This window comes from Anopheles moucheti, chromosome 3 (genome assembly GCF_943734755.1).
Source record: "Anopheles moucheti chromosome 3, idAnoMoucSN_F20_07, whole genome shotgun sequence".
Classification (NCBI taxonomy): domain Eukaryota; kingdom Metazoa; phylum Arthropoda; class Insecta; order Diptera; family Culicidae; genus Anopheles; species Anopheles moucheti.
The window spans coordinates 32186661-32212385 of NC_069141.1; the positions used below are offsets into that span (position 1 = coordinate 32186661).

The 25725-nt window shown below is 45.1% G+C and overlaps 5 protein-coding genes across 6 annotated transcripts; 4 read left to right on the forward strand and 1 right to left on the reverse strand.

Moving 5' to 3' along the window:
• Window positions 1–285: 285 nt before the first annotated feature.
• On the forward strand, window positions 286–8623 carry LOC128301275 (ubiquitin carboxyl-terminal hydrolase 14). Its single transcript, XM_053037667.1, has 8 exons — window positions 286–420; window positions 725–900; window positions 963–1067; window positions 1148–1542; window positions 1608–1764; window positions 1835–1900; window positions 7689–7983; window positions 8051–8623. The coding sequence occupies exons 1-8, from the start codon at window positions 405–407 to the stop codon at window positions 8374–8376; spliced, it is 1536 nt and encodes a 511-aa protein (XP_052893627.1). The 5' UTR covers window positions 286–404; the 3' UTR covers window positions 8377–8623.
• Window positions 2831–6786, forward strand: LOC128301276 (transcriptional repressor protein YY1-like). The gene has a single exon (XM_053037668.1). The coding sequence runs from the start codon at window positions 4120–4122 to the stop codon at window positions 5527–5529; it is 1410 nt and encodes a 469-aa protein (XP_052893628.1). The 5' UTR covers window positions 2831–4119; the 3' UTR covers window positions 5530–6786.
• A 362-nt stretch (window positions 8624–8985) lies between the features above and the next one.
• Window positions 8986–11351, forward strand: LOC128301801 (FK506-binding protein 59). Of its 2 annotated transcripts, none has more exons than XM_053038433.1 (4): window positions 8986–10085; window positions 10169–10279; window positions 10352–10489; window positions 10683–11079. In XM_053038433.1, the coding sequence occupies exons 1-4, from the start codon at window positions 9141–9143 to the stop codon at window positions 10683–10685; spliced, it is 1197 nt and encodes a 398-aa protein (XP_052894393.1). In that variant the 5' UTR covers window positions 8986–9140; the 3' UTR covers window positions 10686–11079. The 2 variants fall into 2 exon arrangements, with proteins under 2 accessions (XP_052894393.1, XP_052894392.1); XM_053038432.1 differs by having other exon boundaries at window positions 8990–10085; window positions 10942–11351.
• LOC128302654 (zinc finger protein 420-like) lies at window positions 11266–13213 on the reverse strand. The gene has a single exon (XM_053039521.1). The coding sequence runs from the start codon at window positions 13211–13213 to the stop codon at window positions 11885–11887; it is 1329 nt and encodes a 442-aa protein (XP_052895481.1). The 3' UTR covers window positions 11266–11884.
• A 751-nt stretch (window positions 13214–13964) lies between these two features.
• On the forward strand, window positions 13965–25645 carry LOC128302655 (uncharacterized). The gene is made up of 10 exons (XM_053039522.1): window positions 13965–14002; window positions 14790–16023; window positions 16096–18805; window positions 18887–19062; window positions 19167–19247; window positions 19385–19501; window positions 19577–23628; window positions 23705–24005; window positions 24132–24246; window positions 24327–25645. The coding sequence occupies exons 1-10, from the start codon at window positions 13965–13967 to the stop codon at window positions 24356–24358; spliced, it is 8856 nt and encodes a 2951-aa protein (XP_052895482.1). The 3' UTR covers window positions 24359–25645.
• The last annotated feature ends 80 nt before the right edge of the window (window positions 25646–25725 follow it).

Consider the following 25725-nt stretch of genomic DNA (forward strand, 5'->3'; position numbering starts at 1 on the left):
ATTTCAGCAAATATCGTTTCGTTTGTTTTCATGATTTCTACAAAGCTAACAAATGAGACAAAAAAAACACGCAGCTCATTTTATAATTACACAATCAACAAATAAGAAATAAAGCGCTTTAAATGCGAAAACGCACAAAACTAATGTCGTGCATTTATGGGCTTTAAATTTTCGAACAAGCGATGCGAAACCGTGCTGAATAGTCAATGTCAAACGTTTTGACACAACTGTATTGTGTACGGTATAAACGCTGCTTCAGCAAGTCCAACCTTTGTCACAAAACCAGTTTGCCACCGTCGGATGCAAAGCAATTCAGTTGGGTTTGTTTGCAAAACGATACTCCATTTTCAGAACAAATATCTGCTGCTGGTTGGTGCTTCAATAGGGTTCGAAATTTTGTAAATATGCCTTCGTTTACGGGTGAGTGTACGGGCGGAAGTTTTCCAGCATCCTCCTACGAAGCCGCAGTTATTCGCTGGTGACAGTTCACGCAATTGAGGTTATGGTCTAGACAAAATTTGAAGCAGTTAAAATAAATAAATAATCGCTTTTTTGGATGATCAGCTTCGTAAAACCATCGCTAATCGTTCTTTTCGTAAAATTCGTGCCAAGAAGGACAATTGCCACTCTTCGCAGTGTCCACCGAGACCATAAACAACACCAGACACAACGAAAACAACCATGATTAAGCATATTTGATTGGACTTTTGGCTTTGTTTTCCAGTGAATGTAAAGTGGGGTAAGGAAAATTTTAAAGATGTTGAAGTCAACACCGACGAGGAACCGATGCTGTTCAAGGCACAGCTGTTCGCCCTGACCGGTGTGCAACCGGATCGCCAGAAGGTGCTGTGTAAAGGAATTAGTCTGAAAGATGAAGAGTGGAACATGCCGATCAAGAATGTATGATTCAGACGAGAACAGGCGAAAAGGTTCTTATTAATGCACTTATCTTTGTGTTTTAGGGTGCCACCTTGTTGCTGCTGGGCACAAAGGAAGAAGTCCCTCAGGAACCAGTGGAAAAGCCGAAATTTATAGAAGACATGAACGAAAACGAAATAGCAACAGCTGTAAGTGGGACGAGTGATGTGACATGGAAATAGGTGCCCCAGAACTTTAATATAATTCTATCGTCTAACCGTTCATACAGTTCGATACTCCGGCCGGTTTGGTGAATCTGGGCAATACGTGCTACATGAACGCTACGCTGCAGTGTCTGCGATCGGTGCGTGAGTTACGCGATGCATTAAAGGAATACAAGGAAGATTCGAGCGGTGCGTCTGGGTTGGCTGGACTGGCCTCACCGCACGCTATTACCATGTCAATGAAGAACCTGTTCGAGGATATGGAACGTAGAAACGATTCGATCACACCGGTTCTGTTTTTGCAACGGTTTCACGCCGCGTTTCCGAGCTTTTCGCAAACCGGTGAGAACGGTACGTACCGTCAGCAGGACGCCAACGAGTACTGGTCAGAGCTGTTGAAGATGCTGCAGCAAAAGCTGCCGGCACAGAAACTTTCGGCCGAGCTAAGTGTAAAACACAGGTAAGCTTTATGAATAATTAAAGAGGGAAAATTGTGCATATAATGGTTTTGTTTTCTGATTGCAGCTCGTTCATTGACCAATGGTTCGGTGGTACGTTTGACGTGCAGATGAAGTGTACCGAGGCGGAGGACGAGCCCGTAAGCAAATCGAAAGAAAATTTTCTTCAGCTAAGCTGTTTCATTTCCACCGAAGTGAAGTACATGCACTCGGGATTACGATTGGTAGGTGCTTTTTCCCCTTCAGTTGTAAGACGAGGAAAGCTGGAACACTAAAAAGTTTATTTTATTGCAGAGACTTAAAGAACAGTTAACCAAAATGTCCCCATCACTCGGCCGTGATGCTGTTTATTCAAAAACGGTAAGTGTTTATAGATTTAAAAAATTAATATATATTTTCTCGAGAAATCAATGAAAAACATATTTTAATTTGAATGCAAATAACTACTCGATTTACGCTACATGGCATTTCGAGTAGCGGTCGGTTTTGTTTTCGTTCGTTTTCTGTCCATTTCGGCAAACAAATTTCGCTCCACCATCTGAACACACACACAAATGCACAGCGCGCGTATTTGTATGCAAACAAACAAACGTGCGTCGCGCTACCTTTTGTTCCAACCTCACCCGCTTGTGGGTAGGGTAAAAGGGTGAAGAAAACGCTCCGGATCCGGCGTATTGAAAATGCGGTTCATTTTTCAATGCCGAGCATGACTAGCGGAATTTCGATGGGTTGGAAACTTGTGCTACCATCGATTGGGCTAGCATTTTAACGTGTGTATCGCATTTTATGCGGTATAAATCGCACATAAACAATGCCCGTACGCAGCTGGGAAGAAGCAGGTGCATTTTTCAAAACACGAAGCCATATTGAATTCGAACAAGAATTCTACGTGTCCGCCATATTGCATTCGAAAAACGGGCAGCCGTGGTAAAGCGAGACGGCTAGCCATAGCCGATATCGAACGATTGCCTTTTGCTGTGATGTCTTTTAATTTTGTTTGACATATTTTTCAATGAATAGCGATAAATTATGACAATGAAAAATAGCAAAATATTTTTTTTTTTTTTTTGTAATACATTTTCTGTCATAGCAATAATCATTTAAATTAAATAAATACATTAATCCCATGTTCGAAAACGCATGGAAACAGTCGAGCTGTTTTGATTATCGTTGGTGCTATCTGTCTCGCTCTCTCACAAATAAAGGCGAAAATGGTGAAACGATTTCGCCCGCAGTGAGCGAACAGAGACGCACTCATTTTTTCCCTGTCTTCTCGTGAGGGAAGAAATTCTACCCCGGGCAGCCATCTTTATTTTGGAAACGTGAAATTTCTGTCGGCAATTCAGGCAATCTTTGGTACTTCCAGCCGTCGAACTACGATAGCAAACCGGTCACGCATTTGAAGCATTAGGGCAGCAAACCCCAGATACAAAGAAAAAGGTGCCGAGAAGTGATTACATCAGGACGGGGACAGGCTGGTCTCGTACGCATTGCTGTCTGTAGAAAAAAGCCAAACGGAACGGATCGAAATATAAGCGCAAGGGGGGCATTATTAGTGTTCTCTGCGGGTTTTCGGTGTGTGTGCGTTGTGCTGTTGTGTCGCGACAGATAGTAAGAACGGAGAATAGGAAGTGCGCCAATGTTTGTTTCCCATCGGTGCTGCATCAGAAGCTTCTTTATTGACGGCAATTCCTTGAGCGGATCGTGTGGATGGACAGTACGCAGCAACATGCGGGAGGAATAAAACAGTTGAAAGGATTCCCTCTCACAGGTGTGTGAGGAAACACACAACGGAACATTGGTGCTTCTACGCGCACATAATATGAGCTTGTTTTGATAGTGGTGTGCGTATGCGTACGTTAAAAGCCTCCGCGGTTCTCTGTGGTGTTCTGACTCCGTTACGAAGTACAGCGAATCGAATCCCTGCTCGGGGTTCACAAGAAACTGAATTGGAACCTAGAACAGGGCATGTTGTCATTAGCGGCACATCGGAAGAACTATAAATATACGTAAGAACCGTCGCCACACCAGGAATAGAGACGGTATTTTTTGCGGCACGAGATTAAAATAGTGTTTGGACGAAACGGGCAGCAGGAAGCGCAGCATTTAACGTCAAGCAAATACACCGAAAAGGATCACACACACGCACACAAGCATATCGAATCCTCTGTGCAACAAAGGAGACCCGTACGCACAGCAGCTGTCGTGCGTCCATCGCCGCCGTCCGTGTCGCTGAGATAGCAGTTTGGGTGTGTGCGTGTGTGAGGGTTGGCAAGGAGAATAAAGGATTAAAGCCTGCGCTATTGTGTGTTGTGTGTGCGTACCGCTTTGCTGCTGATCGTGCGTGTGTGTTTGTGTGAAGGACACGGCGGTGCTCTGTTGCAGCAAGGGTTCCGGTTGTTCGTGGTGGTGTCTTCTCTGAGGCTTTAGCTCTGTCTCTAAGGCGAACCGAATAGACATCGCCAGGGCGCAACGTACTCTGTGGAAGCGGGTGAAACTGGAGTACCGTGCACCGGGAAAGCCGGGGCTACGACGGAAAAGTGAAGGGCTACGTCGATCCGCTGGAGGAGGAGTACCTGATGATGTCCTCCCACCATCACCACCATCCGCATCATCATCACGATAACATCATGTCGGAGGTGGAAGTGCCGGATGCAAACATAGTGGAGGTGGTGGACGGAAGTACCGGGTTCGGGACGGAGATAGACTACGATCAGTACGGTGGTGTGAATGGGCACTACGAGGAGGTAACATGCGAAACGGAAGACTCCCAGGGGTTGATGGGACACCATCTGCACCACGGGGACGATGACGAGGAGATACTTCACCACGAACCAGACATTGGACAGGCAGTGCATGAGGAGGTGCTGGATTCGTCCGGCGATGCTATGTGCGTGTACGGGGACATTAATCTGGAGAATGAAATCTACATCGAGTCGGCAACGACCAACCCCGGACCATCGTCCCGGAAACGAAAGTCACTGAAGCAGTCCAGGAGCAGTGGCACGATGAATCGTATCCGAGCGAACGATAACCATAGCAACCATCACAGTCACCATCACCACGGGTTGACGGCGGTGGAGCAGTTGGACGTGAATCATAAGCGACGCCGTTGGGAACAAAAACAAGTACAGATCAAAACGATGGAGGGTGAGTTTAGTGTGACGATGTGGGCGTCCGGTACGGATGATGACGACGGTTCCAATCCGGAGATCGATCCAGACTACACGGAGTACATGACGGGCAAGAAGATCACACCGGACTGCGACAGTATACCGGGCATTGATCTGTCCGATCCGAAGCAGCTGAGCGAATTTACCCGGCCGGCATACAAAATGAAAGGCGGCAGTGGCAAGCTGTCTTCCAGCTTGTCCACCAACATGTTTTTACCGGATGGACCGGGGCTAATATTCGGCGGTGTCGGTGGTAGCAGCGGTGGCAAATCATCCTCCGACGTGTCCGATCGCAACATTGCCTGCCCGCACAAGGGCTGTATAAAGATGTTCCGCGACAATTCGGCCATGCGGAAACACCTGCATACACACGGCCCCCGGGTACACGTGTGTGCCGAATGTGGCAAATCGTTCGTCGAAAGCTCGAAGCTAAAGCGCCACCAGCTGGTCCACACGGGCGAGAAACCATTCCAGTGTACGTTCGAGGGTTGTGGCAAACGATTTTCGCTCGACTTTAACCTCCGGACGCACGTGCGGATACACACCGGCGACCGGCCGTACGTGTGTCCGTTCGATGGCTGCAACAAGAAGTTTGCCCAATCGACCAACCTCAAATCTCACATTCTAACGCACGCGAAGGCGAAGCGCAACAGCAGTAGCAGTAGCAGTGGCAGCAGCAGTAGAAACCAGAGTCTTATGCAGACGGCGTCGCCGCATCTCATGCCATCGGGTATTTTGCCACCGCAAGCCTTTGTGAAGATGGAATCGGTCGAGATCGACAACGATGCGTCGCAGTACATAATCTACACGAATTAAAGGGAACGACCGTCTCCGTTAGCACGGCTATCATGCGTGCACACACACACACACACACACACACACACATGTGCACATACAATCCGGGACGTACAATTTGCCATTAATCTTTGAGGAACACCGAAGTGTATAAAATTTTACTAAGTCGAACGGACAATATTCAGTTATAGACGCAAAACGTGATAAGTATGAGAATCACATCAGATAGAGAGGATAAGATATCCGTGTCTTGCGTATGTCCAGTGTGCAATGTGTTAGGGCATGATCTATGTTGTAGATTGTTAATCGAAATAATTTACAGCAATTGATGATCGTTCAGGAGCAATGCGCAAAATGGTTTGATAAAAGCCCACTGTCGGTCATTCAATCGGCCTGCATCATGTGTGTGTGTGCGCATCAAGGTTTGATTTTTAGCACAACCTTCAGTTTTAGGTTTTTGGTCTACATTTGAAGAACTATTCTTTAATCAACCATTATTGTGGCTACAGAGTACAAGGTTGCATTTCGCTGTACAGAAGAAAATAGTCATCAGAGTAATATCTTGTACTATTCTTGCAAACATTATCGATGTGCAGATAGCATTAGCAGTAGTACACACACGCATTAGGGCAAAGAGAATCATATGAGTTACAGTCATTTTTAGGAGGTAAGATCAACCCTTTTGTTTCTAAGAATCCCAACACTCATTGTACATAATCCCCATAAACCCACACCATATATCTCGGGACATCTTATAGTAACCTCTAGCGCGCGCAATAGAGCAAATGCACTTTCGCGGATGCAACGTCCGTATTAGCAACAGGAAGGAGCAATGATTATGGCCCACACAACACACACTACAGGGATGGACCTCCCTTTCAAACCCTACACACATGTATGTGGTTCAAGAGAGATCATTTTTGTATGTTGCATGTGCGGATATTGTGTAAGGTTCATAACTCATCGACAAAAGGAACAGCAAGAAGCTTTATACGAGGATAATATTCTATGTACAAACATTTTGGAATCGCGCAAGTCACCCAGCGGAACATTAAAGTGAAGGAAAAGGAAGGTTTGTGGTGCGTGTATGTACCGGCTTATGGAAAGATCGACGGGGAGGAGAGAAAAAAAAACTGTACATAGCAAAAAGTCATTTGAGCAGGTAGAGTAAGGTTCCTTTTGTTTCCGCCATGGACTATTATCATTTTGGTTTTGTATGATCTATTTGAGGCGAAAATAGAACAGAAAAGTGCAGAGCTGTTGCAAGAAATATTATAATTTTGCTGTAAGACATACAATATTAGGGTTCTACTATAAGCTGTATCCATTCAAGCATGTTTAATCAAATGTCCATTAGTAGGTTTTTGTTTAGAATTTTCTCATTTATTTTTTTCTTTTGTACAACATGAACTCCACCCCCCCATTCTCAAAGCATGCGCCCTCTATACGTTTAATTACAAATGTGTTATTATATTAATATAGTGCAGGAAGATATAAAATACGAAATAGAATACACTCACGCATAGTGCCGATCATGTCTTGCATACAAAACGAGGAAGATGATCAGCAAGAGTGGTAAAACAGATCCTGATCGTTACAGCGAGAATGGAAGAGAGTGTTTTGAATTATACTGGCTCCCTTCCAAACACAGCGAGATATGGGGAGTCTCCTAAAGGAAAGTCGGGTACTTTTCAGAAATAAAATTTTCAAGAAGAAATGCTTGCCGTTTACCTTTACGTTGACTTTATTTTTAGGAAATTTGAATTTTATCTGCTACACAAGTGATTTGGAAGTACATATCAGAAGAACCTGAGTATGACGTGATATATCGTAATCGTAATGCATCTGGTGAAAATCATTTTAAAGAAACTCTTTTGTTCCATCGTAACATCAATGTTCGTGCGTCCAGTATCTTGGATTTTGGTTTCCTTTTCCGAAATTTATCAGATTGTCCGTTACTTCTGATTTTTCCAATATGCGTGAGCTTTTCATACAGTAGCACACGTTTCCTCGTGGATCCAGCTTTGGTTCTTCAATAATTCTTGAAAGTATCGATCGTACAAGATTATCCAACTGGTTGTGGTGTAGTGGAAGTGACACTAGTCACAGACTACATTTTGTGGTACAATTTTATAGTCAAAATAGCTTTTCATTGTTCATTTATGTTGAATTCATTTCAGTCGCTGATCAGTCGTTTGCCTGCTTACCTGACGGTACAGTTCGTTCGATTTCAGTACAAGGGCAAGGAGGGCATTAATGCGAAGGTGCTGAAGGATATTAAGTTCCCGATCGAATTCGATGCGTACGAGCTGTGCACACCGGAATTGCAGGAAAAGTTGTCACCGGTGCGTGCCAAATTTAACGAGGTGTCTAATGCAGAGGTTGAGCGTACGCTGAAGGGCAAGAACAAATCAAAGGCAGAGCTAGAAAAGGAAAAGCCCAAGACAATTCCCCAACCGTACTGCTTCGAAGATGGTAAGTTACCTCATATCCGGGGGGACAGCTTTTGGACATTGAACTGATCAATCGTTTGGCGTTCTAGATCTAGGAAGTAACAACAGCGGCTACTATACACTGCAGGCTGTCTTAACGCATCAAGGACGGTCGAGCTCGTCAGGCCATTACGTGGGCTGGGTGCGGCATAAGGACGATCAGTGGATTATGTTCAACGATGATCACGTGTCCCCGGTGGATCAGGAATCTATTCTGAAGCTGTCCGGTGGCGGCGATTGGCACTGTGCCTACGTGCTGCTCTACGGACCAAAGGTGCTGGAGCTTCCGGTGGAGATGGTAGACAAAGAGGCGGGTGGCGATCAACAGCAACAGCAAGGGACGGCTGCCACGGGCGAGAATATGTCAGTTGACTAATCTATTCGTACGCTGTCGGAGTTTGTACTGTTTCGTTTTTATCGTTTATGTTGTCAATCGGAAATGGTTCGAAGTGTGGTGGCAATTTTCTATGAACCGTGTCACAGCTTCGTGCGGTAATAACGGAGAATCCGGTAAACTCCAATCTGTGGTACAACGCATTGAGAGTTGCTGGGCGCGGTATAACGGATCCCGCCCTTTCCCGTGATTTGGCTGAGTGATGTAATAAAATTGATACTGAATCTTCTAATGCTCTCGAAGAACAAATTCTTTGTGTTTACAAGTGTTGAAACTAAATGGGTTTTTTTTAAATTGTTCCACACATGGCCATGGAAAGTGGTTCAGAAAACGAATTCCGGAAAATTCGAGCATGTTCGACAAACGTCAAACATTAGCTGTCATCGTGCATTTCGAAATTCAGTGCTTCTCACCCTGCATAAGGACACATTTTGAAAATAATGCAGAATTGTTTCTGTTTATTTGAAGTAAGTCAATAAAACTTTACTCAACAAAATCAACAACGCTTCATTTAATTTAAACACTTCCTTTATTAAACAGAAACGTCACGCATCTGATACAGTGGCATATGATTGCGGTTGATAAGCACTGGTTCCGAAAAATCGTCGCTGCCTTCGTCGCCGTATTTTGGACTTGTCAAACACATAAAAGCGAGCCGCGGAAATCACCGTAACAAACTTGCGAAGAAGCACTACCAGGCCATTTATACCGCACTTGCGAAAAAAGTGAAATATAAACGTCCGGAAATGGAGGATTACATCGATCTGTCCCGTGATGGAGGCGTGCAGAAGCGTATCCTGCAGGAAGGCACCGGCGACGAGACGCCATCGAAAGGATGTTCCGTATCGCTGCATTACACCGGCACACTGGACGCAGATGGGAAGAAGTTCGATTCAAGCCGGGACAGAAATGAACCGTTCCAGTTCAACCTTGGGACTGGTTCGGTCATCAAAGCATTCGACATTGGCGTTGCATCGATGAAACAAGGCGAAAAGTGCATCCTGCGCTGTGCGCCCAAGTACGCGTACGGCAGTTCCGGTAGCCCACCGAACATCCCGCCGAACGCGACGCTTAATTTTGAGCTGGAAATATTGGGCTGGAAAGGTGCAGATCTTAGCCCCAAATCTGACGGTGGCATACAGCGATTCATCGTTCGGTCGGGCACGAGCCGCGATCATCCGAAGAGAGGCGATCTGGTAAAGATTCATCTGGTCGGTCGTCACGAGGGCCGTGTGTTCGAGGAGCGGGACGTAGAGTTCTGTTTGGACGAGGGTAAAGAATTCGGGGTGGTGACTGGCGTCGAGGTGGCACTGGAGAGTTTCAACAAAGGGGAAATGAGCCGATTGGTGCTAAAACCGGCTTACGCATTTGGAGCAGAAGGAAACAGCGAACTCGGAGTGCCACCGAACGCAACAGTCGAGTATACGGTCACATTGAACGACGTCGAAGCGGTCGTCGATCGGTCCATGATGTCGCGCGATGAAATGATAGCCCAGGCCCAGCTACTGCGCGAGAAAGCTACCAAGTACCTGAAGGAGGACAAACACGAGCTGGCACTGAAATTGTACGACAGTGCGGCAACATACCTCATTCATAAATCGAAGGAAACGGATGCGATTAAATTGGCCATCTTTTTGAATACGATTTTGTGTTACCAAAAGATGCAGAACCACGACGAAGCGAAGCTTGCGGTAAGTTTATCAAACGGATCTACCACGTTAAATACATCACTTAATGCTGGCGGTTTTGTGGTTTCCGTTTCATCTGCTGATAGTGCGTCGAGGCATTAAAATTAGACAACAAGAACGTTAAGGCACTGTACAGGCAAGGCATGTCGAATTTGGCACTGGAAGACTTAGATAGAGCCTTGAGAGATTTCTCTGCTGTAAGTACTTGCAATCACATCGTTCTTTTGAGCCTAGCTTTTAACATTCATTGCTCTCCCACACACTCGTAGGTTTTAGAAATTGAACCAGAAAACAAAGCCGCACGTAACCAGGTGTCGATGTGTAAGCACAAAATTAAAGCTTACAACGATCAGCAGAAGAAGGTGTTTGCAAATATGTTTACCAAGTTTGCACAGAGTGACTCCAAGGTAAGTTTTGCACTGATTGCTAGATCGATCCATTCCCCTGAAACACACATAACGAGATGCTTCCTTCACAATCGTGTTGTCGCTAGGTTGGGTTTGTTTCACACGGAAGTTAGTAAAATATTGTTTTTATTATTTGTCCTTTCTTCTCTCCCCTTTTCCAACCCGTATCCGGGGTCTTCGTGCCTTTCCATAGTGAATATACTTACATAATGCTGTAAAACTTCTGGGCTGCCCAACTTTCCTTGAAAGAACCAGTCCATTCATTTGAAAATTTAAGAAAAAAAAAATACATTGGGTGGGCAAACACTAAAACAACAATTCTCATACCTCCTTTGACTGAAAAAGAGTAACCTTTTATTCAACACACCTCCCAAAACATCCTTTTGAATTCTCCATTTATTGCTGCACTATGTGCCCGTCATCGTACCGATGCTACGAAACATCCTCAACAGAAAGCACAAGAGGAACAGAGCCGCCAGCCGGATGTAATGAAGCAAAAGTTTGGCGAGTGGGGTGACGACGAACGTGAACACGAACCGACGCGGTTCGAGCAGGAAAACCCGGACGTTATCATGCTGAACGATTTGCATAAGCAGTTCCGCAACATGTGAACATATTTCAGCCCAAGATACGGAGTTTCGTTGCCATAGCAACAGCAGAGCAGCAGCAAGTGATTACTACGATAAACAGCAAATCGAATAAGGAGGTTTTCTTTCTTCAAGGAAAATACACCGTGGTAGGGGCGGAACAAGGACACAAGCTATATTTTTGCTACTTACGCGCGAGGCAAAATGGGAGACATTAAATGCGAATTAAATTTTGGAACGCTATGTGACAGTGGTTAGAATGTAATAAACTCGAAAAACAAGTAGCTAGTGTTCGTGAATCTTTTGATTTTTAAAAATTTGAAACAAATTAAATTGATGGTGCCATTTTCAGACAAATCCTGGTTGATTCAGGGGGAACGTAGAAATGGGTGATCGCACTTTTGAAGTCCAAAATTTCATCTATCCTACGATGACGACCTGCTGCTACACCTGACTGGTAAAGTTATTAGAACGACCGGACAACCTATCCTGTAAAGTCTTTATTTGTCCAAATGGACAAAAAAGACGTCCAGCATTAGCTTAAGTTGAGATCGAGTTCATGCAGCCGCCAAAAAGGCCGGGTTATTTTAAATGGCGTGCAACAGCGTTCGATCATGAGCGGTTTAGAGGAGTGAGTCTTCCAACGGGCCAGACGATGCAGGCCAAGATCGCACGACCGATTAAGCAAGAGTGATGTATTGTGAATAAGTAAATATCCTATTTTAATATCTTAGTGTCTTGCTCTCTTCTTGTTTATTATTTTACACTTGATTGAATCCCTCTTGTGCCTCCTGTGTGCCTAATAATCCTAGCACACCGATATATCCACATCATGTGCTTTGAATTGGCGATAGTGTTGCTGCAATTCTCTGCGTCTAACGAACGCCATACTACAGCTGTTGCAACGGTGTGGTTTCTCTCCGGTATGTGTGACCATTTCGTGCCTTCGGCGATCGGTCGCGTGTGCAAACTTACGACCACAGTCATGCCGACATGCGTACGGCTTTTCGCCCGTGTGCATCCGCATGTGCAGATCGTACCGGTGCTTGTTTGGCATCTTTCGGTTGCACTGGCTACAATCGTACGGAAACTCCGTAGCGTGAACCGCCTGGAGATGCTTCTTCAGCTGATAGCCGAAGTGGAATCGTGCGTCACACTGATCGCAACCATACTGACGATCCTGCCGGTGGGTTATCAGATGCAACTTGAGAAGCGAACTCTTCCTGAATTGCTTGCCACAGCGCTCACAGCGGAATTGTGGAGATGTGTCGATGTGCAGCTGCTGTACATGATCTTTCAAGGCACCAGGAGTAATAAATCCTTTGCTACAATAAAAGCAAACGTTGTTCTGTTTCAACTTCCAACCGTTTCGGTGTCGTTGTAACGTTTTATTGCTTTTAAAGTTCAACTGACATGTGTCGCACACGTACTGATCGGATGTGCGTTCGCTTTGGTGAATCCGTTGACGGACGGCGTGCAATTCCCGTACGTGACGGTGCAGCTCGATTTCCCGATCGAATGATGCACTGCAGCGTAAAAAACAGCACCCGTAACTGTTGGTTTTGGTAGATTCGCAAATCAGTGACTGTTGCTGTATGATATCAGTTACCATAGCATTGTCGAGAATGATCGCACCATGATGGTCGTTGTTCTCTATTTTCGTTGGAAGATGATCGTCCAGTGAGGTTTTCTGTTCTTTATGCTCAATTAGCTGACTTTCCTCCTCTTGCTCGATACACGTACTCAAGTGTCGCGTTAGATGTTCTTCGCAAGTGAAACCGTACGAGCAATAATGGCAAACGAAAATTTCCGTATTTAGGAACCACTGCCGATGACTCTGTAGTTGATGCTTATCTTCGTATGCTTTATAGCAAATATCACAAACGAATGAATCGTTTGGACCTCTCGTTATGTGCGTATGTTTCGCGACGATGTGGTCCATGAGGTTATTTGTATTTTCAGCAATAAAATCACAACCGCAACACATTGGGCCGCTTAACTCTACGTACTCGATGTTATTAAATCTAATGTGACTATTTACATAATCGAGCTTTGGTATTACGAAGCGCCTTCCCAACAATTCCGGTTCTGAGCTTTCTGCTAGTTCCAAGCGATGTTCAACATCTATATTTAACATGTCGTGTGTAACGATGGTTTCCATGGATTTCGAACGGACGAACACATTTCTTAGCAACTCTTGAAACTCGATCGCGGCCTGCAACCGAACATAGCAATCTTCAAGACAAATGAAACCTTCCTTTAGAGCAGGACGTGAAGTGAGCTGAAAAATACCATGAAGGGCCCAATTGAACTTCCTTTCGATAAAAACCGTAGCCAAACTTTACCTCTATATTTGCGAACCGTACAAGTGCTTCAGCAATAGTTGAATCGCTTGTGAAAGCATCAGTTACAATTATTAGTTTTTCCCGTGGTTGTGATTTGGCACAAATTCTACACTGTAACTTATTGACGCTGCTGCCGAAGTGGGACATTTTTTCTGTGCATGTGATGTACTGTATTTTCTAAAATCGAAGTAATGCACCGCTTTGCTACAGAAATTGTCCCACAAATTTGGTGCAGCATTTAGTGGCGGTAACACAACTGGTCGCAGTAGGCTGGAATCGTAAACAATAACAACAATCCGTGTTGCCAGGAATTATGATATTTTCGAAATAGACAGTGATAAATTGTTGACGCATCGCTAATTTCAGAAATGAAATTTAATTTCAGGAACAATATTTCAATACAATGACGATATTAAATACTTAAAAATAAACAGTCAAAAGCAATCGAAACTTGCTTTACTGCAATAAATTGTTCGCCTGCACAAAATGGCATAATTTGAAGAAAAAGGTCATTTGACAGCTGCTTGTCATACCGCACGACCAATGGCAAAGCCTGCAGTGTACTTCATTCGTATGAATAAGTTTGCTACCCACTGGCTTCCTGAAAATAGCAGGCAAAGATAGAGTAGAAACTGCAGTTTGTGATTTTCTGCTTATTTGGCCATCTTACGCAGAACAAATAGTGAAGACCGTGCGTTAATTGTCGGGTTTGACCGTTAGCTTCCGCTAGTGTAACAAACGTGCAACACGTTGCAATTTAGCGGTCGTTTCGATCACGTTGAAATGCAGAGAAATTCGCAAAACCCGCCGGGCCCATTTTTTCGCATAGAAAACCGTGCATCTTAGTGTGCTGAGAAATCCGTGCCACTGGTAATGCTTTTTTAGTGATCTGTTTTTCACACCACCATCAGTATCCAAGCAGCATGTAAGTATGGTTTGCGGATGTGGATATGTCGATGGAAAATAGTGTTTTTGGGCGCAAAATTGTGTGATAACCAAGCGAGGAACGCGTTCGTGAGAGTGCTGGCGTTAGTTCTTTGTTTTTGTTTTGTATTGTATCTCAGTCACGCACCAGGCAGTGGTTACGTTTGTGTGCTCTTTCTTTTTTACAGTCCCGCTTACAGAAAACGAACGATATTCAATCCAAAATTATGTTTTATTTGTTTTGTAGAAATGAACAATTTGAATATATGCAAAGAAGCGAAATGTTATGAGCATGTAAAATATCTTTCGAAACCAACGCAAACAATGGGAAGTTGAAATCAGAGAACCTCTCGGAACTGAATGCAATCTGGGCAACACAGCATCAGTACTCAGCGTATTGGTCTTAGTTTTTCAATAATTCCCGGTATCGTTCACACGACACAGGTCTACTACCGCGGAGGAGCCGGACCTTTTCAACGACGTTGAAATAATGGAAGTCGGAGATTTTACGGAAAGCGACGAAAATTACGTTTCGGTAGAGTTGCGTTCTGACGACGAAGACGACGATCGTATAATACTTGATGCGAACGAATTTTCGCCACCAAAATCGTTGCTACCAGCTGAGTTTGAAACCATGCCGGCCGAAACATCCACGTATGCCATGAATTCCTCGGTACAGAACAATCGTTTTCTAGCTGACCATGAGTATTTGAACGACAGCACGACTAGCGGTATGTGTGCACCAGAGTTTGAAGCGACAGCTGCCGGAAGCATTACGAGCCAAGTCGAGCATACTAGCAGCGAGCGGTTTAGTGTCCCGTACGTTGAAGATCTTGGGCTGCACGATTTGTTTAACAAGGATAACGCTCCGGATGGGGCAACGTTGTTGGACAACGAAGAAAGCGATGAGGACACAGAGTTAGACCAGCTGGAAATAAAAATCGAAATTGGAGAGCCGCAAATTCAAGAGACAATCATGGATACCGATTTCATTGGGAATGAACAAATTGCCATCGATGGTTTGCGCGAAGAAGACGAAGACCCCTGTTACGACATATTGCGGTCGCTCGACAGTACGTTGGCTGATTGCGAGACAAGTAAAAGATCGTTGCTGGATAATGATCACTCCTATACGACGTTATACATCAAATCTCCGCAGTGCAGTGACCAGGACGATTCGGCCTCCGATGATGATGGAAGCAGTTTTAGGAAATTGATAAAACTTTCTAATAAATTGGCCAGCGTGGGTGATGTTAGCACCATGAGTGGTAAACAAACGGCAGAAAGAATTGACGTGACCGTAAGGAGATTACTTGAACGCTCGAAAAAGAATGGCAAAGATGTGGTGGAAAATGAACAGCCTGTCACGGAAGGTTCGACGACAGCGAACGGTGATAGCCCGGACAGATTGTCAGTGTTGCTATCCACCAACTGCTCGGAACGTTTGGAAGACGACGGAGCTCTTCCATTGTCTAGTGGTTCGCCGAATGGACAGGTACATGAATCATCTGGCTCGGACACAGACTGTTCAACAGAAGGTACATTGCTCGATAACCTATTATCATTAGGGAACAAATTTGCAAAACAATATGAACAATGGATAGAGAAGACGAAAAGCGAAATAAAATTGGTATCCGCCCCGAAGAAGGCTTCCGAATTAGCACAATTACTGCAAAAGGTAAGTAAAACACATTACTTTACAGCCTTTGCCGTAATGAAGGGATATTCACTTTCCCGTATTTCGTTTTAGATTAATAGACAGAGCGAGCAGATTTCAAAGATACGCCAGTGTTCGTCCGAATCGAACGCTAGTAGCTCAAGATGTAGGGTGGAAATAGCCGTACAGACGGATAGTTCAAAGCCCAGACAACGGGAATTGAATGAAAAGTCCAAACAAAAATTGCTCAATTCTTTGAGCAATAGCAGCAGCGATCAATCCGGCAGCGAGGGTTCAAATATGGCGCGAAGCACGGATACCGATAGTGATGGTGACGACATGATGCAAGAGTTTGTCAGACGCAACAAACGATTGCGAAAAAGTGCCAAAGACACACAGAAAGCTAGCAAAGATGCTGGAAAAGACAAGCCCGCTGGTAGTAAAATTTACTCAGATAGCAGTGCGGACGAGGAGAAGCATTCCGGGCGGGATAGTGAACGTGTGGATGGGGACGAAAACCTTCTCGACGGTGTGCTGAGCGGAGTAGACGACATTATTTCCGATTGCCCGGACGTGATGGGTGTGATGCAGGATTACTTTCAGAAGGCAGAAGAACGGAAAGACGAAGAGGAACGTTCGCCGAAAGAAAGTCGACCTACTATCGATGAACAACTAAGCAAGGAAAATTCTACCAAGGTGCTAGATAAGGCTTTGGCTACAAAACATGTTAAAGACATGACCGAAGCCGAGCGGGAGGACTATGAAGACATGGAGATCGAACGATTGTGTAATTTGAACAACATTGTCGGCAGAAGTGCTTCTAATGTTGTCTCAGAAAATACGCAAGCTACGGTAAAAACGAAGGGCGCTAAAGAGCTCGCCTCTTTCGCTAAAAAGAAAAAGGCAGAAGACAGTATGGAACAGTTTTTAAATGATGTAAACGGCACAGACCACATGATTCCACTCGAATCACACTCAGAGGAATCAAGCGAGAGTGAAAAGGATGTGGTGGAAACGGAAGAACAATTTTTACAGAAGTGCAATGAAACCGTCAAGCTGCAGCTGCTGAATGAGTCCACCAGCAGCAGTGGGGAAATGACTGAAACAGATCAGGACGATCGGAGCGATACCAGCGATGACACAAATCAAAATGGATCCGACGAATCTTCTGGCTCGTTGGTGGAAAACTTTCTGAAACGACACGGTAACAAAATAATGAAGGTTAAAGAAAAGAAAAAGCTATCGATGGTAGAGACTACGAGCGATGTGGAAAACAGCAATTCGCAATTACTAACTAATGGAAGAGCAGATTCCCCGGAACACAACGCGGGTGATATGGAAGAAGCTTGGAAGAGTGGAAAAGACACATCAGCGGACAAACAACCCGGCGATTGTAAGAAGCCATTTCGCATGGAGCTGGCAAATCCGAAAGATAAAGAATTGTTCAGTAACGATCTGTTTGACGACAGTAGAAGTGACACATCGCAGAAACAGCCTCGCAAAAAGCGAAAACGGGGGGGCGCTCGAAAATCACGAATGTCGTCCAATTCGGAGTTGGAATCTTCCAGTGAGGCATCTGATGATGAAGTAAATCAAATTTCCATAAAGAAACGACAACGGAAACGAACGGTATCCTCCGCAGCGGAGGCACTGGATGCCGGCGCAACAACGACTTCTCCTCGTAAAGATAACTTAAAGTCGGGTTCAGGTTTGGTAACAAGCGGCAATGATGCAACGACAAAGAAAGCCACTATACTCGATGCTGATCCTTTGGAAAAACCATCATCCCCAGCACCTGATTTAGAGTCGACATCATTTGCCGCAGATCGTTCGACAAAATCGAAAGCGTCGAAAGATGGTCAGGACTGTATTAGCCTCAGTTCGGACAGCTCGGATGGTGCCGAAGTGATATCGGCCGATCCAGACGAAGGTAAGACAGCGCCGGACAAGGATGCGAAGCGCAGAATTCGGCCCATGCTGAGCAACGATGAACTGGCGGAAGAAACTAAAAAAGCCCAAAAGGAAGAAGAAGGTCGATCGGCGCGGTTGAAAAAGAAGCAAGAGCAGCTGAAGAAATGTCTCATCACATATAAACCGGCGTCGGGTGAGAGTGGCCTAGTGCTGGATTATGATACGGTGCGCCGCCAGGCGATCAGCGTACACCCGGAGATCGTGAAGCTGTTAAAACCTCACCAGGTTGAAGGCATTCAGTTCATGTACGACAACACGTACGGTTCGGTTGATGCGTTGCCGAAACATCCCGGTTCTGGTTGCATTCTGGCACACTGCATGGGGCTCGGTAAGACATTGCAAATGATTACGCTGCTGCACACGGTAATGCGCTATCCGCAGCTGATGACGAACCGTGTGCTGGTCATATGTCCGAAGAGTACGGTAATGAACTGGAAGGAAGAGATTTCCCGATGGCAGGGCACTATTCGTACAGGCTACCAGATGCGGGTGTACTGTTTCGCGGACGTTTGTACGCAGAACGATAAGATATCGGTGTTGAGGCGATGGTACTCATGCAAGTCGCCCAGCTGCGGTGTGATGCTGATCGGATACGAAGCGTTCCGTGCACTTATCAACTACGAGCGCCGGAAAGGATCGGAGAGAATGCGCAACACCAAACTGAAGCTTATCAAAGAGTATCTGCTGAATCCGGGTGCCGATTTGGTGATATGTGATGAGGGTCATCAAATTAAAAACAAGCGATCCGCTATAAGTGAGGCAGTGTCTAAAATCCATACGAAACGGCGAATTATTCTCACGGGAACTCCGGTACAGAACAATCTGAGGGAGTGTAAGTAAACAGAAATGGTCTTGAAACGTTTTATCCTAATTGGAACCATTCACTAATTGCTTCATCCTGTTTGTTTCGCAGACTATTGTATGGTTAACTTCATCAAGCCGTCATTTCTGGGAAGCGACAAGGAGTTTAACAACCTTTATGCGAATCCGATTAAGAATGGGCAATGTAAGGATTCCGATCAGCAGGCCATTAAAATTATGAAGCAACGATCTTACGTTTTACACAATAAGTTATCAAAATTCGTACAGGTACGTAGTGGTAGCTCGAAGCAAAGTGCATCAGTATGTTGAAGTAGGATTTATGATATTTGTATTGATGTTTTATTGTTGTTTTTTTTTTTATATTTCCCCAGCGAAAGGAAGCAGGAGTATTAAAGGAGTTCCTTCCCGCTAAATATGAGTACGTGTTATTTGTTCCACTGACACCGGTACAAGTAAGTCCTGCCGCAATTATGTGGGCAGAAGCGATGCACGGAAACATTTCCGAAAAATTCCATCCAATGGGAAACGGTAAACGATATTACACTGTACTTTCTATTAATCTGACGTTTTTGAATTTGTATCTTTGTAGGAGAAATTGTACGAAGTATTTCTACAAATGAACGAATACACAAGCAACGACATTACCGGCGAACCCGGCAGGACAAAAAAATTCAAACTGATTGCCGATTACACCTCGTTACGCAAGGTACACTATTGCAAATTTCGTAGAGATAGGAGTTTGTTTTTATTTTTTCTATCCATCTCAAATCAACCATTACAGATATGGACTCACCCGAAAGTATTAGAGAAAGCATGGGAGTTGGCAAATTTGGAGAAAAATCGCAAAGATGCGATCCGCAAAACGGCTACTCCGGACACGGACGATGAGGCGCCCGACGATATCAACGATATCGCGAGTGGGCAGCTGTCGGTCACGAATGACTGGTGGCGCCGATACCTACAAATGGCCGATTTGGAATCCCTCTTCCCAAGCAACAAGTTGTGGACTATGTTCGAAATATTGAAACAGAGCAATGAGCGTGGCGAAAAGGTGCTAATTTTTACCGCCTTTGTGTCGGTTCTCAATATGGTCGAACATTTTATGGCTAAGATCCATAACCAAAGCGAAAACCAACAGCAGTCGGACGAGTATGGTTACAGCGCATTTAAGGGACCGTGGCGCCGGGGCAAAGATTATTATCGGTTGGATGGCAAGACACCAAAAACGGATCGCCATAATATGATCACGTCCTTTAACGATCCGCTAAATACGACTACGAAATGTTTCCTGATTTCGGCAAAAGCCGGTGGTCAGGGCATTAACTTGACGGGCGCAAACCGAGTGATCATTTTGGACACGTCCTGGAACCCATCAAATGACCAGCAAAATATTTTCCGCATTTTTCGTCTTGGCCAGAAGCGCCAGTGCTTCGTGTATCGGTTAATAGCGGTGGGTACGATGGAGGAAAAGGTGTACTCGCGTTCGGTTACGAAGCAGGCCCTCAGTTACCGGGTGGTGGACGAGCAACAGATTGACCGGCATTACAGTTACGGCGAGTTGGCGGAGCTGTATACGCTGACAAGGCTTACAGAGATGACGCGCGAAACGCCAATTCTTCCGGCCGATGATATTCTGGCGTCATTGCTGCGCACCTTCCCGAACAAGATTTTCAAGTACCACGAGCATGACTCGCTGCTGGAAAACAAACCCGAACAAGACCTAAGCGAGGAGGAAAAGAAGGAGGCTTGGGCAGCATACGAACGGGAAATACAGAACAATGAAAACCGTTCCTATTTATCGCAGTTTGGTTCGCTGGGTACGGCCGGGGCAGTTGGTGGTCTATTTGGTACATCACAATACGGTACCACGATGGCTTCGTATTATGCCGGGTTGGGGTACGGCGGTATGCCAGGTTTGCCCATTACCGGTGGCGACATGTATCGGAACGATTTCTCCTCCTACGGTAATACGATTGGTAGACCGCTCTACATGCCGTATGGCGCACAGCAGTCTTACTCCTCAATGCTGAACGATCCTGCATACGCGTCGGCATTAGCAAAGATGTTAAACTTTTCTATGCCCGGCACGGCAGGAATGGACTATGGTATGTCTTCGCTTCAGGGTCATTCGTCACCATTGGGCAATGGTCAGTCGATGCTGCCACCGGTCGGTCCAGCGACAGGTCAAGGGGGACCATCGGGAAAAGGGTACGGCTCGGTTGGTGTTCTAGCGAGCATGCTAAACTACTACACAGGTAAGGCGACGCCGGGTAGCAGTGGTTTACCTCCATCAGCTCTAAGTGCATTAGGACAATCTCCGTTGCCCGGTTCGGCAAGTTCCTCGTTAGGAGATATCGCTGCGCAACATAATGCTTCAAACAGCACCAATCCCATGAGTCACTACAATACGTTAAAACAGATGAGTGATTACGCACAAAGCAACTCGTCGCTTCTGCCACCGAACGCAATTCCACCGCCGACACCGTCGGGACTGGCGATTTCAAGCATAACATCACTCCACAAATCGAAACCATCATCGGGTGGCAACCCAAGCACAAGTGGTGGTGGTGGTTTTGATTCTACGATATTCAATCGGTTGAGCGAACAGATGGCTATTTCACCACTTCCATCGGCTGCTGGCCTTTCTAGTCCATTCTCACCTCGAAATGTACCATTGCTATCGCCGACGTTGGATAACCAGACTAGAAATAATGCAGCACACGTCCCAATTACTTCCTCGTCACTACAATCATTTACCAACGGCGCTAATGCGATTCCTGGCAGTAATGCTAATGCTACAGTAACAACGGCAAACGGCCAGAATGCACCAGCACAAACAATAACGATTGGGCAAAGTATGCAAAGGAATACGAAACCGACGGCAGCCTCATCGAGTCGAACCACCGTTGCCAGTTCGGTAGAATCTATCAGATCAAATTCCACCACATCCGTTTTGCGCTCAACGTCTGGTACAGCGGTACATGCCAGCGCAGCTACTATTATACCCAGCGACGAAGAAGACGATTTAAGCAGTTCGAAAGCTATTCCTCCAAAAGCACCGCACTCGCTAGAAAAACGTGCCACTACAACGAACTTTGGTATCCAGTACAATACGGCGCAGGACAAATCTACAAACGCGTCCTCAAATACCGGAGTGGGGGTGAAAGATATGTTAAAGAATTTGAAAACTCTGAACAGTAATATAGCTCAACAGCATGCAAAGCCCATGTCGCCGAAGCTATTCGCCAAACCGCTCAGTATGCAAAATTCTCAAACTGTTCCTCCTATAATCGGCAACACCAATCCTAGCCGAAGTTTAGCTGATCTAAGCAGTGTAGGTACAACCGCCACACTGCAGTCAATGACGAAGACAACGGTACCGATCAAACCAAATCGATCTTCCCCGACGATTAGTTTAACAAATCCCGTGAAAAAACAAACTACCGCGGTGAACAAGCCAACCTCGATTGCTGCAGGGAACCCTTTGACGGCACAACCTCCAACGAACAAGACACTGTTACCATCTGCTGCAACCACGTCAAACGCATCACCAGTGCAATATGTGCGTTCTGGCAATCCAGTTCAGCGAACGTCAGGAACAGCAGCTTCCATCAGCACGGTGTTTCCGAAGAACACGTCTTCTGTAGTGATTAAATCACTAGGAACTACGACCGCAGGCGCCGTGCCATCTTCGAACACTGCGACCACTGCTGCGGCTGCGACTAGAACCGTTAGCAGCACTGTGAAACCGGTATTGGTTAGCGCAAGTCAACAGGGCAAAACAACGAACGCTTTACAGACGAGCATAAGCGGGTTGCAAACACTGCCTCCCAAGACTTTGTCGAATACGACAATTACGCAAGTGAAATCTGCTGCTGCTACAATTCCTAAACCAAAGGTCGAAAGTCGTCCAATGACGTTGACAATGACGCCAATAAAGACACCACCTGTAGGGGCAAGTACCGGTGGTAAGATAGTTAAAAACCCAATTAACCCCTCCACGACCACGATGCCGAAGTTAGGTCAAATACCTACAACACCGGGACTAAGCAAGGAAATGCCTACCCGCAGTAGCATCTACCGTCAACTAAGTGTGTCATCAAAAGCACCTTCCAATGCTAAAGCCACACCAGTTGCATTGCTTTCAACACCCATCATGACAGGTAAACTTACCAATCCCGCTGGAACAGTCACCACCAGATTACCTTCATCTGCTCCCGTGCAACTGCCGGCAGTGAAGATAACATCCGGCGTTACCGCACCTGCAACGATCACCAATCAGTCGGACTTAGTGGATAAAGCGGGTGATACGATGTCGCAGTTGCCCCGTCCAACAACGATCATTACTCGACCAGGGAAAAGTCCATTAACTGTGAACGCTGCAAGAACGAGCGTAGCCACCACAAAGTCTGGTCCAGCGAACATCATCACGACCGGAACAGGGCAACACCCAGGAACACCTCGTGTTTCTGTTAGCGGTTCCTTTCCGCAATCGACAATGACGGTGATTCCAACGCGTAATATCACCACTACTGCAGGGTTGCAAAGACTGACCGCTTCTACTGGTGGCACACCATCGGCATCAGCATCGACCTTAGCAGTTATTCCATCCACACCTGCTGCTGCAAGATTGCAGCGAACTTCCTCGACAGGTGCAGCTACAACAACATCACCAATGGCCATTGTTCCAACAGTAAACGTAAGCGGTATGAGTTACAGTTACAAGGATGGCGGACGCAAAGAGCTTATGATACATAAAGCTGTAGCTTCGCCTACGATGAGGCGAATTCTACCGTCCGGATTGGGTTCACAGTCAACTATTCTTAAACCGATGTACGCATTTATCTGACCCCGTATCTCATTTGGAAAGGCTTAGTATCATTCATCGTTGTTTGTCTCATTTTTACAGAACATCGGCGTCTGCTTCGAGAACTGTGCTGAAGCCGAATGTACCGATAGGGAACATTATTCGTGCGGGTACCGGCACCACCACCAACACCACTACCACATCACTCGCCGGAAGTGTGCAATCGGCACCAAATCGTGTTTTTATCCGCAAACGCGGATCGGATTCAATTACTACGTTGGACGGCTCGATACCCAAAAGTTCAATCTTTGACCAGCAGCTGAAGGGCAATGGTAGCAGTAATACTACAAGCACAGCTGAATCGGATGCTTCCAATATAAAGCGTGCCAGACGTGAACAAACGGTAAGCAATAGAAGTTCAAAATCCGAAACGGAGCTCTTTGCAGTGAGATTATTGCACTGGTCTACTGAGCACTGGTTCGTCGAATGGGTTGCGTGAGTCCTCTGTTCATTTCCTTTTTCTTTACAGAACATCAATCCTGCCGCCGTTACGAACTCGGTTTTATCCTCGTTCGGCATCACGAATCGTGGAGGATTGCTAGTTAAACCAAAAACAATACCTTCAATTAAAAACAACAAGGAAGGTAAGCGACAGCTGCGCAAATTTAGTATACATTCTTGGTTTGATCGCTACAAGTTTTTTCTTACTTTTTTTCTTTTTTAGATGACCCAACCGAAGTGGTTGTACTTGAGTGAAGTACGTGTATGAAAGATTTGCATTAAGGGTTAATTTTTTTTCTGGACGTAATACACCTCCAGATTAAATAGTATTTAGTAGTACGCAAAACATTTGTGATGTTAATCACAAATTGAAGTGATCCTACTACTGGCTACTTCATCCTTTGATTTATCTATTACACTATCGCATGCTGAAGGTAAAGAAGTGTAATATCAAACACCTTATTCTGGAGAGATATATAGCTGCTGTCTAGCAGTCATGTACATACTTTGTACATAGCTTTTAATCGTATTGATATTGGAAGGGTAAAATAATTAATTTATTGAACCACATATAAGTTAAGATAGGTTGGATAGGGATTGGTAATTCACATGTTACGTGAGTTACCCCGTGTGAAAGGTTCTGAGCGCGATAGAAAGTATGGTAATAAAATGCTTTTATCCTAATGTATAAAAGGAACAGTAGAAATACTAGACAGAAGCATTATGGCATTCTTCAATCGGAATAACAAGCGTGTGTATATTGTCGATTGACAGTGAGTTGTGTCACCAATTCAATAGCTAGCCAGGGTTGCAAGCTACTATTATGGAAACAAAGCTGTTCAAGTATATTGAATATCGCCGCAACATCGCGAGAGAGAAATTGCATTTTAACGCTACTTTAACAATAAGCTACCAAAACATTAAATAATTGGAAGCGCACAAAACTATCAACACAACGACAAGAAAAATACCCACGAAGTGATGATAATGGTGACACAGTGTGTGCACAACGTGAAGGGACGATTTGTTCGTAAACAAAAATCAAACTAGAAATCCCGTGAGGTGTTGTGTATTAAGTATTACATGCTAGAGACGGGACATTTAAGCTTACCTTCCATGTTTAATGACTAACCGGGGGTTGAACACAAAATTACGAACAAAATGAGCCAGCGTACTGCTGCTCTTCGCTTGTCGATTCTTTTCGCTCTTGATGTGTATGTATCCAAGTAGATGAGCGAGTTTAACTTTACGGCTACTAGATGGATCGCAATGTATTTGGTGCTGTGTAGGGTAAGTGTGTAGATCGCTTTAGTTTTGTAAGAACCCAGAGAACCGACGTCACGTACGTGGGGTTAGAGAACGAGAAATAAGAACTGATTGCGAGATGAACAATCGCTTACACAAATAAAACGGGAATTGGGAGTAAGTAAAAACGAGCGGTGATGTGTGCAAAAAAAAAAAAAAAATACACTACCAGTGTACATACAGGTGTGTGGCATTGAGTTGTGATTCTCATAAGGAAAACGAATTTAAATAAATTTTGGAAACTGATTCAACACCTACTGCTCTTATTCGCTTGGGTTAGCAGTTAGTTTAAAGCCTTTAGAGAGCTGTTAATTGTT

What these genes read in the sequence shown, in the direction of transcription:
- LOC128301275 (XM_053037667.1), top strand. An exon ending in TGCACTCGGGATTACGATTG is followed by an intron (nt 1,765 to 1,834) that starts GTAGGTGCTTTT and finishes ATTTTATTGCAG; the next exon opens with AGACTTAAAGAACAGTTAAC. An exon ending in ATGCTGTTTATTCAAAAACG is followed by an intron (nt 1,901 to 7,688) that starts GTAAGTGTTTAT and finishes AATTCATTTCAG; the next exon opens with TCGCTGATCAGTCGTTTGCC.
- LOC128301801 (XM_053038432.1), top strand. Translation starts at nt 9,141, where the DNA reads ATGGAGGATTACATCGATCTGTCCCGTGATGGAGGCGTGCAGAAGCGT. An exon ending in ACGACGAAGCGAAGCTTGCG is followed by an intron (nt 10,086 to 10,168) that starts GTAAGTTTATCA and finishes ATCTGCTGATAG; the next exon opens with TGCGTCGAGGCATTAAAATT. An exon ending in CCTTGAGAGATTTCTCTGCT is followed by an intron (nt 10,280 to 10,351) that starts GTAAGTACTTGC and finishes ACACACTCGTAG; the next exon opens with GTTTTAGAAATTGAACCAGA.
- LOC128302654 (XM_053039521.1), bottom strand. Translation starts at nt 13,213, where the DNA reads ATGTTAAATATAGATGTTGAACATCGCTTGGAACTAGCAGAAAGCTCA.
- LOC128301276 (XM_053037668.1), top strand. Translation starts at nt 4,120, where the DNA reads ATGATGTCCTCCCACCATCACCACCATCCGCATCATCATCACGATAAC.
- LOC128302655 (XM_053039522.1), top strand. Translation starts at nt 13,965, where the DNA reads ATGGCAAAGCCTGCAGTGTACTTCATTCGTATGAATAA. An exon ending in TTCCACTGACACCGGTACAA is followed by an intron (nt 19,248 to 19,384) that starts GTAAGTCCTGCC and finishes GTATCTTTGTAG; the next exon opens with GAGAAATTGTACGAAGTATT. An exon ending in GTGCCAGACGTGAACAAACG is followed by an intron (nt 24,006 to 24,131) that starts GTAAGCAATAGA and finishes TTTTCTTTACAG; the next exon opens with AACATCAATCCTGCCGCCGT.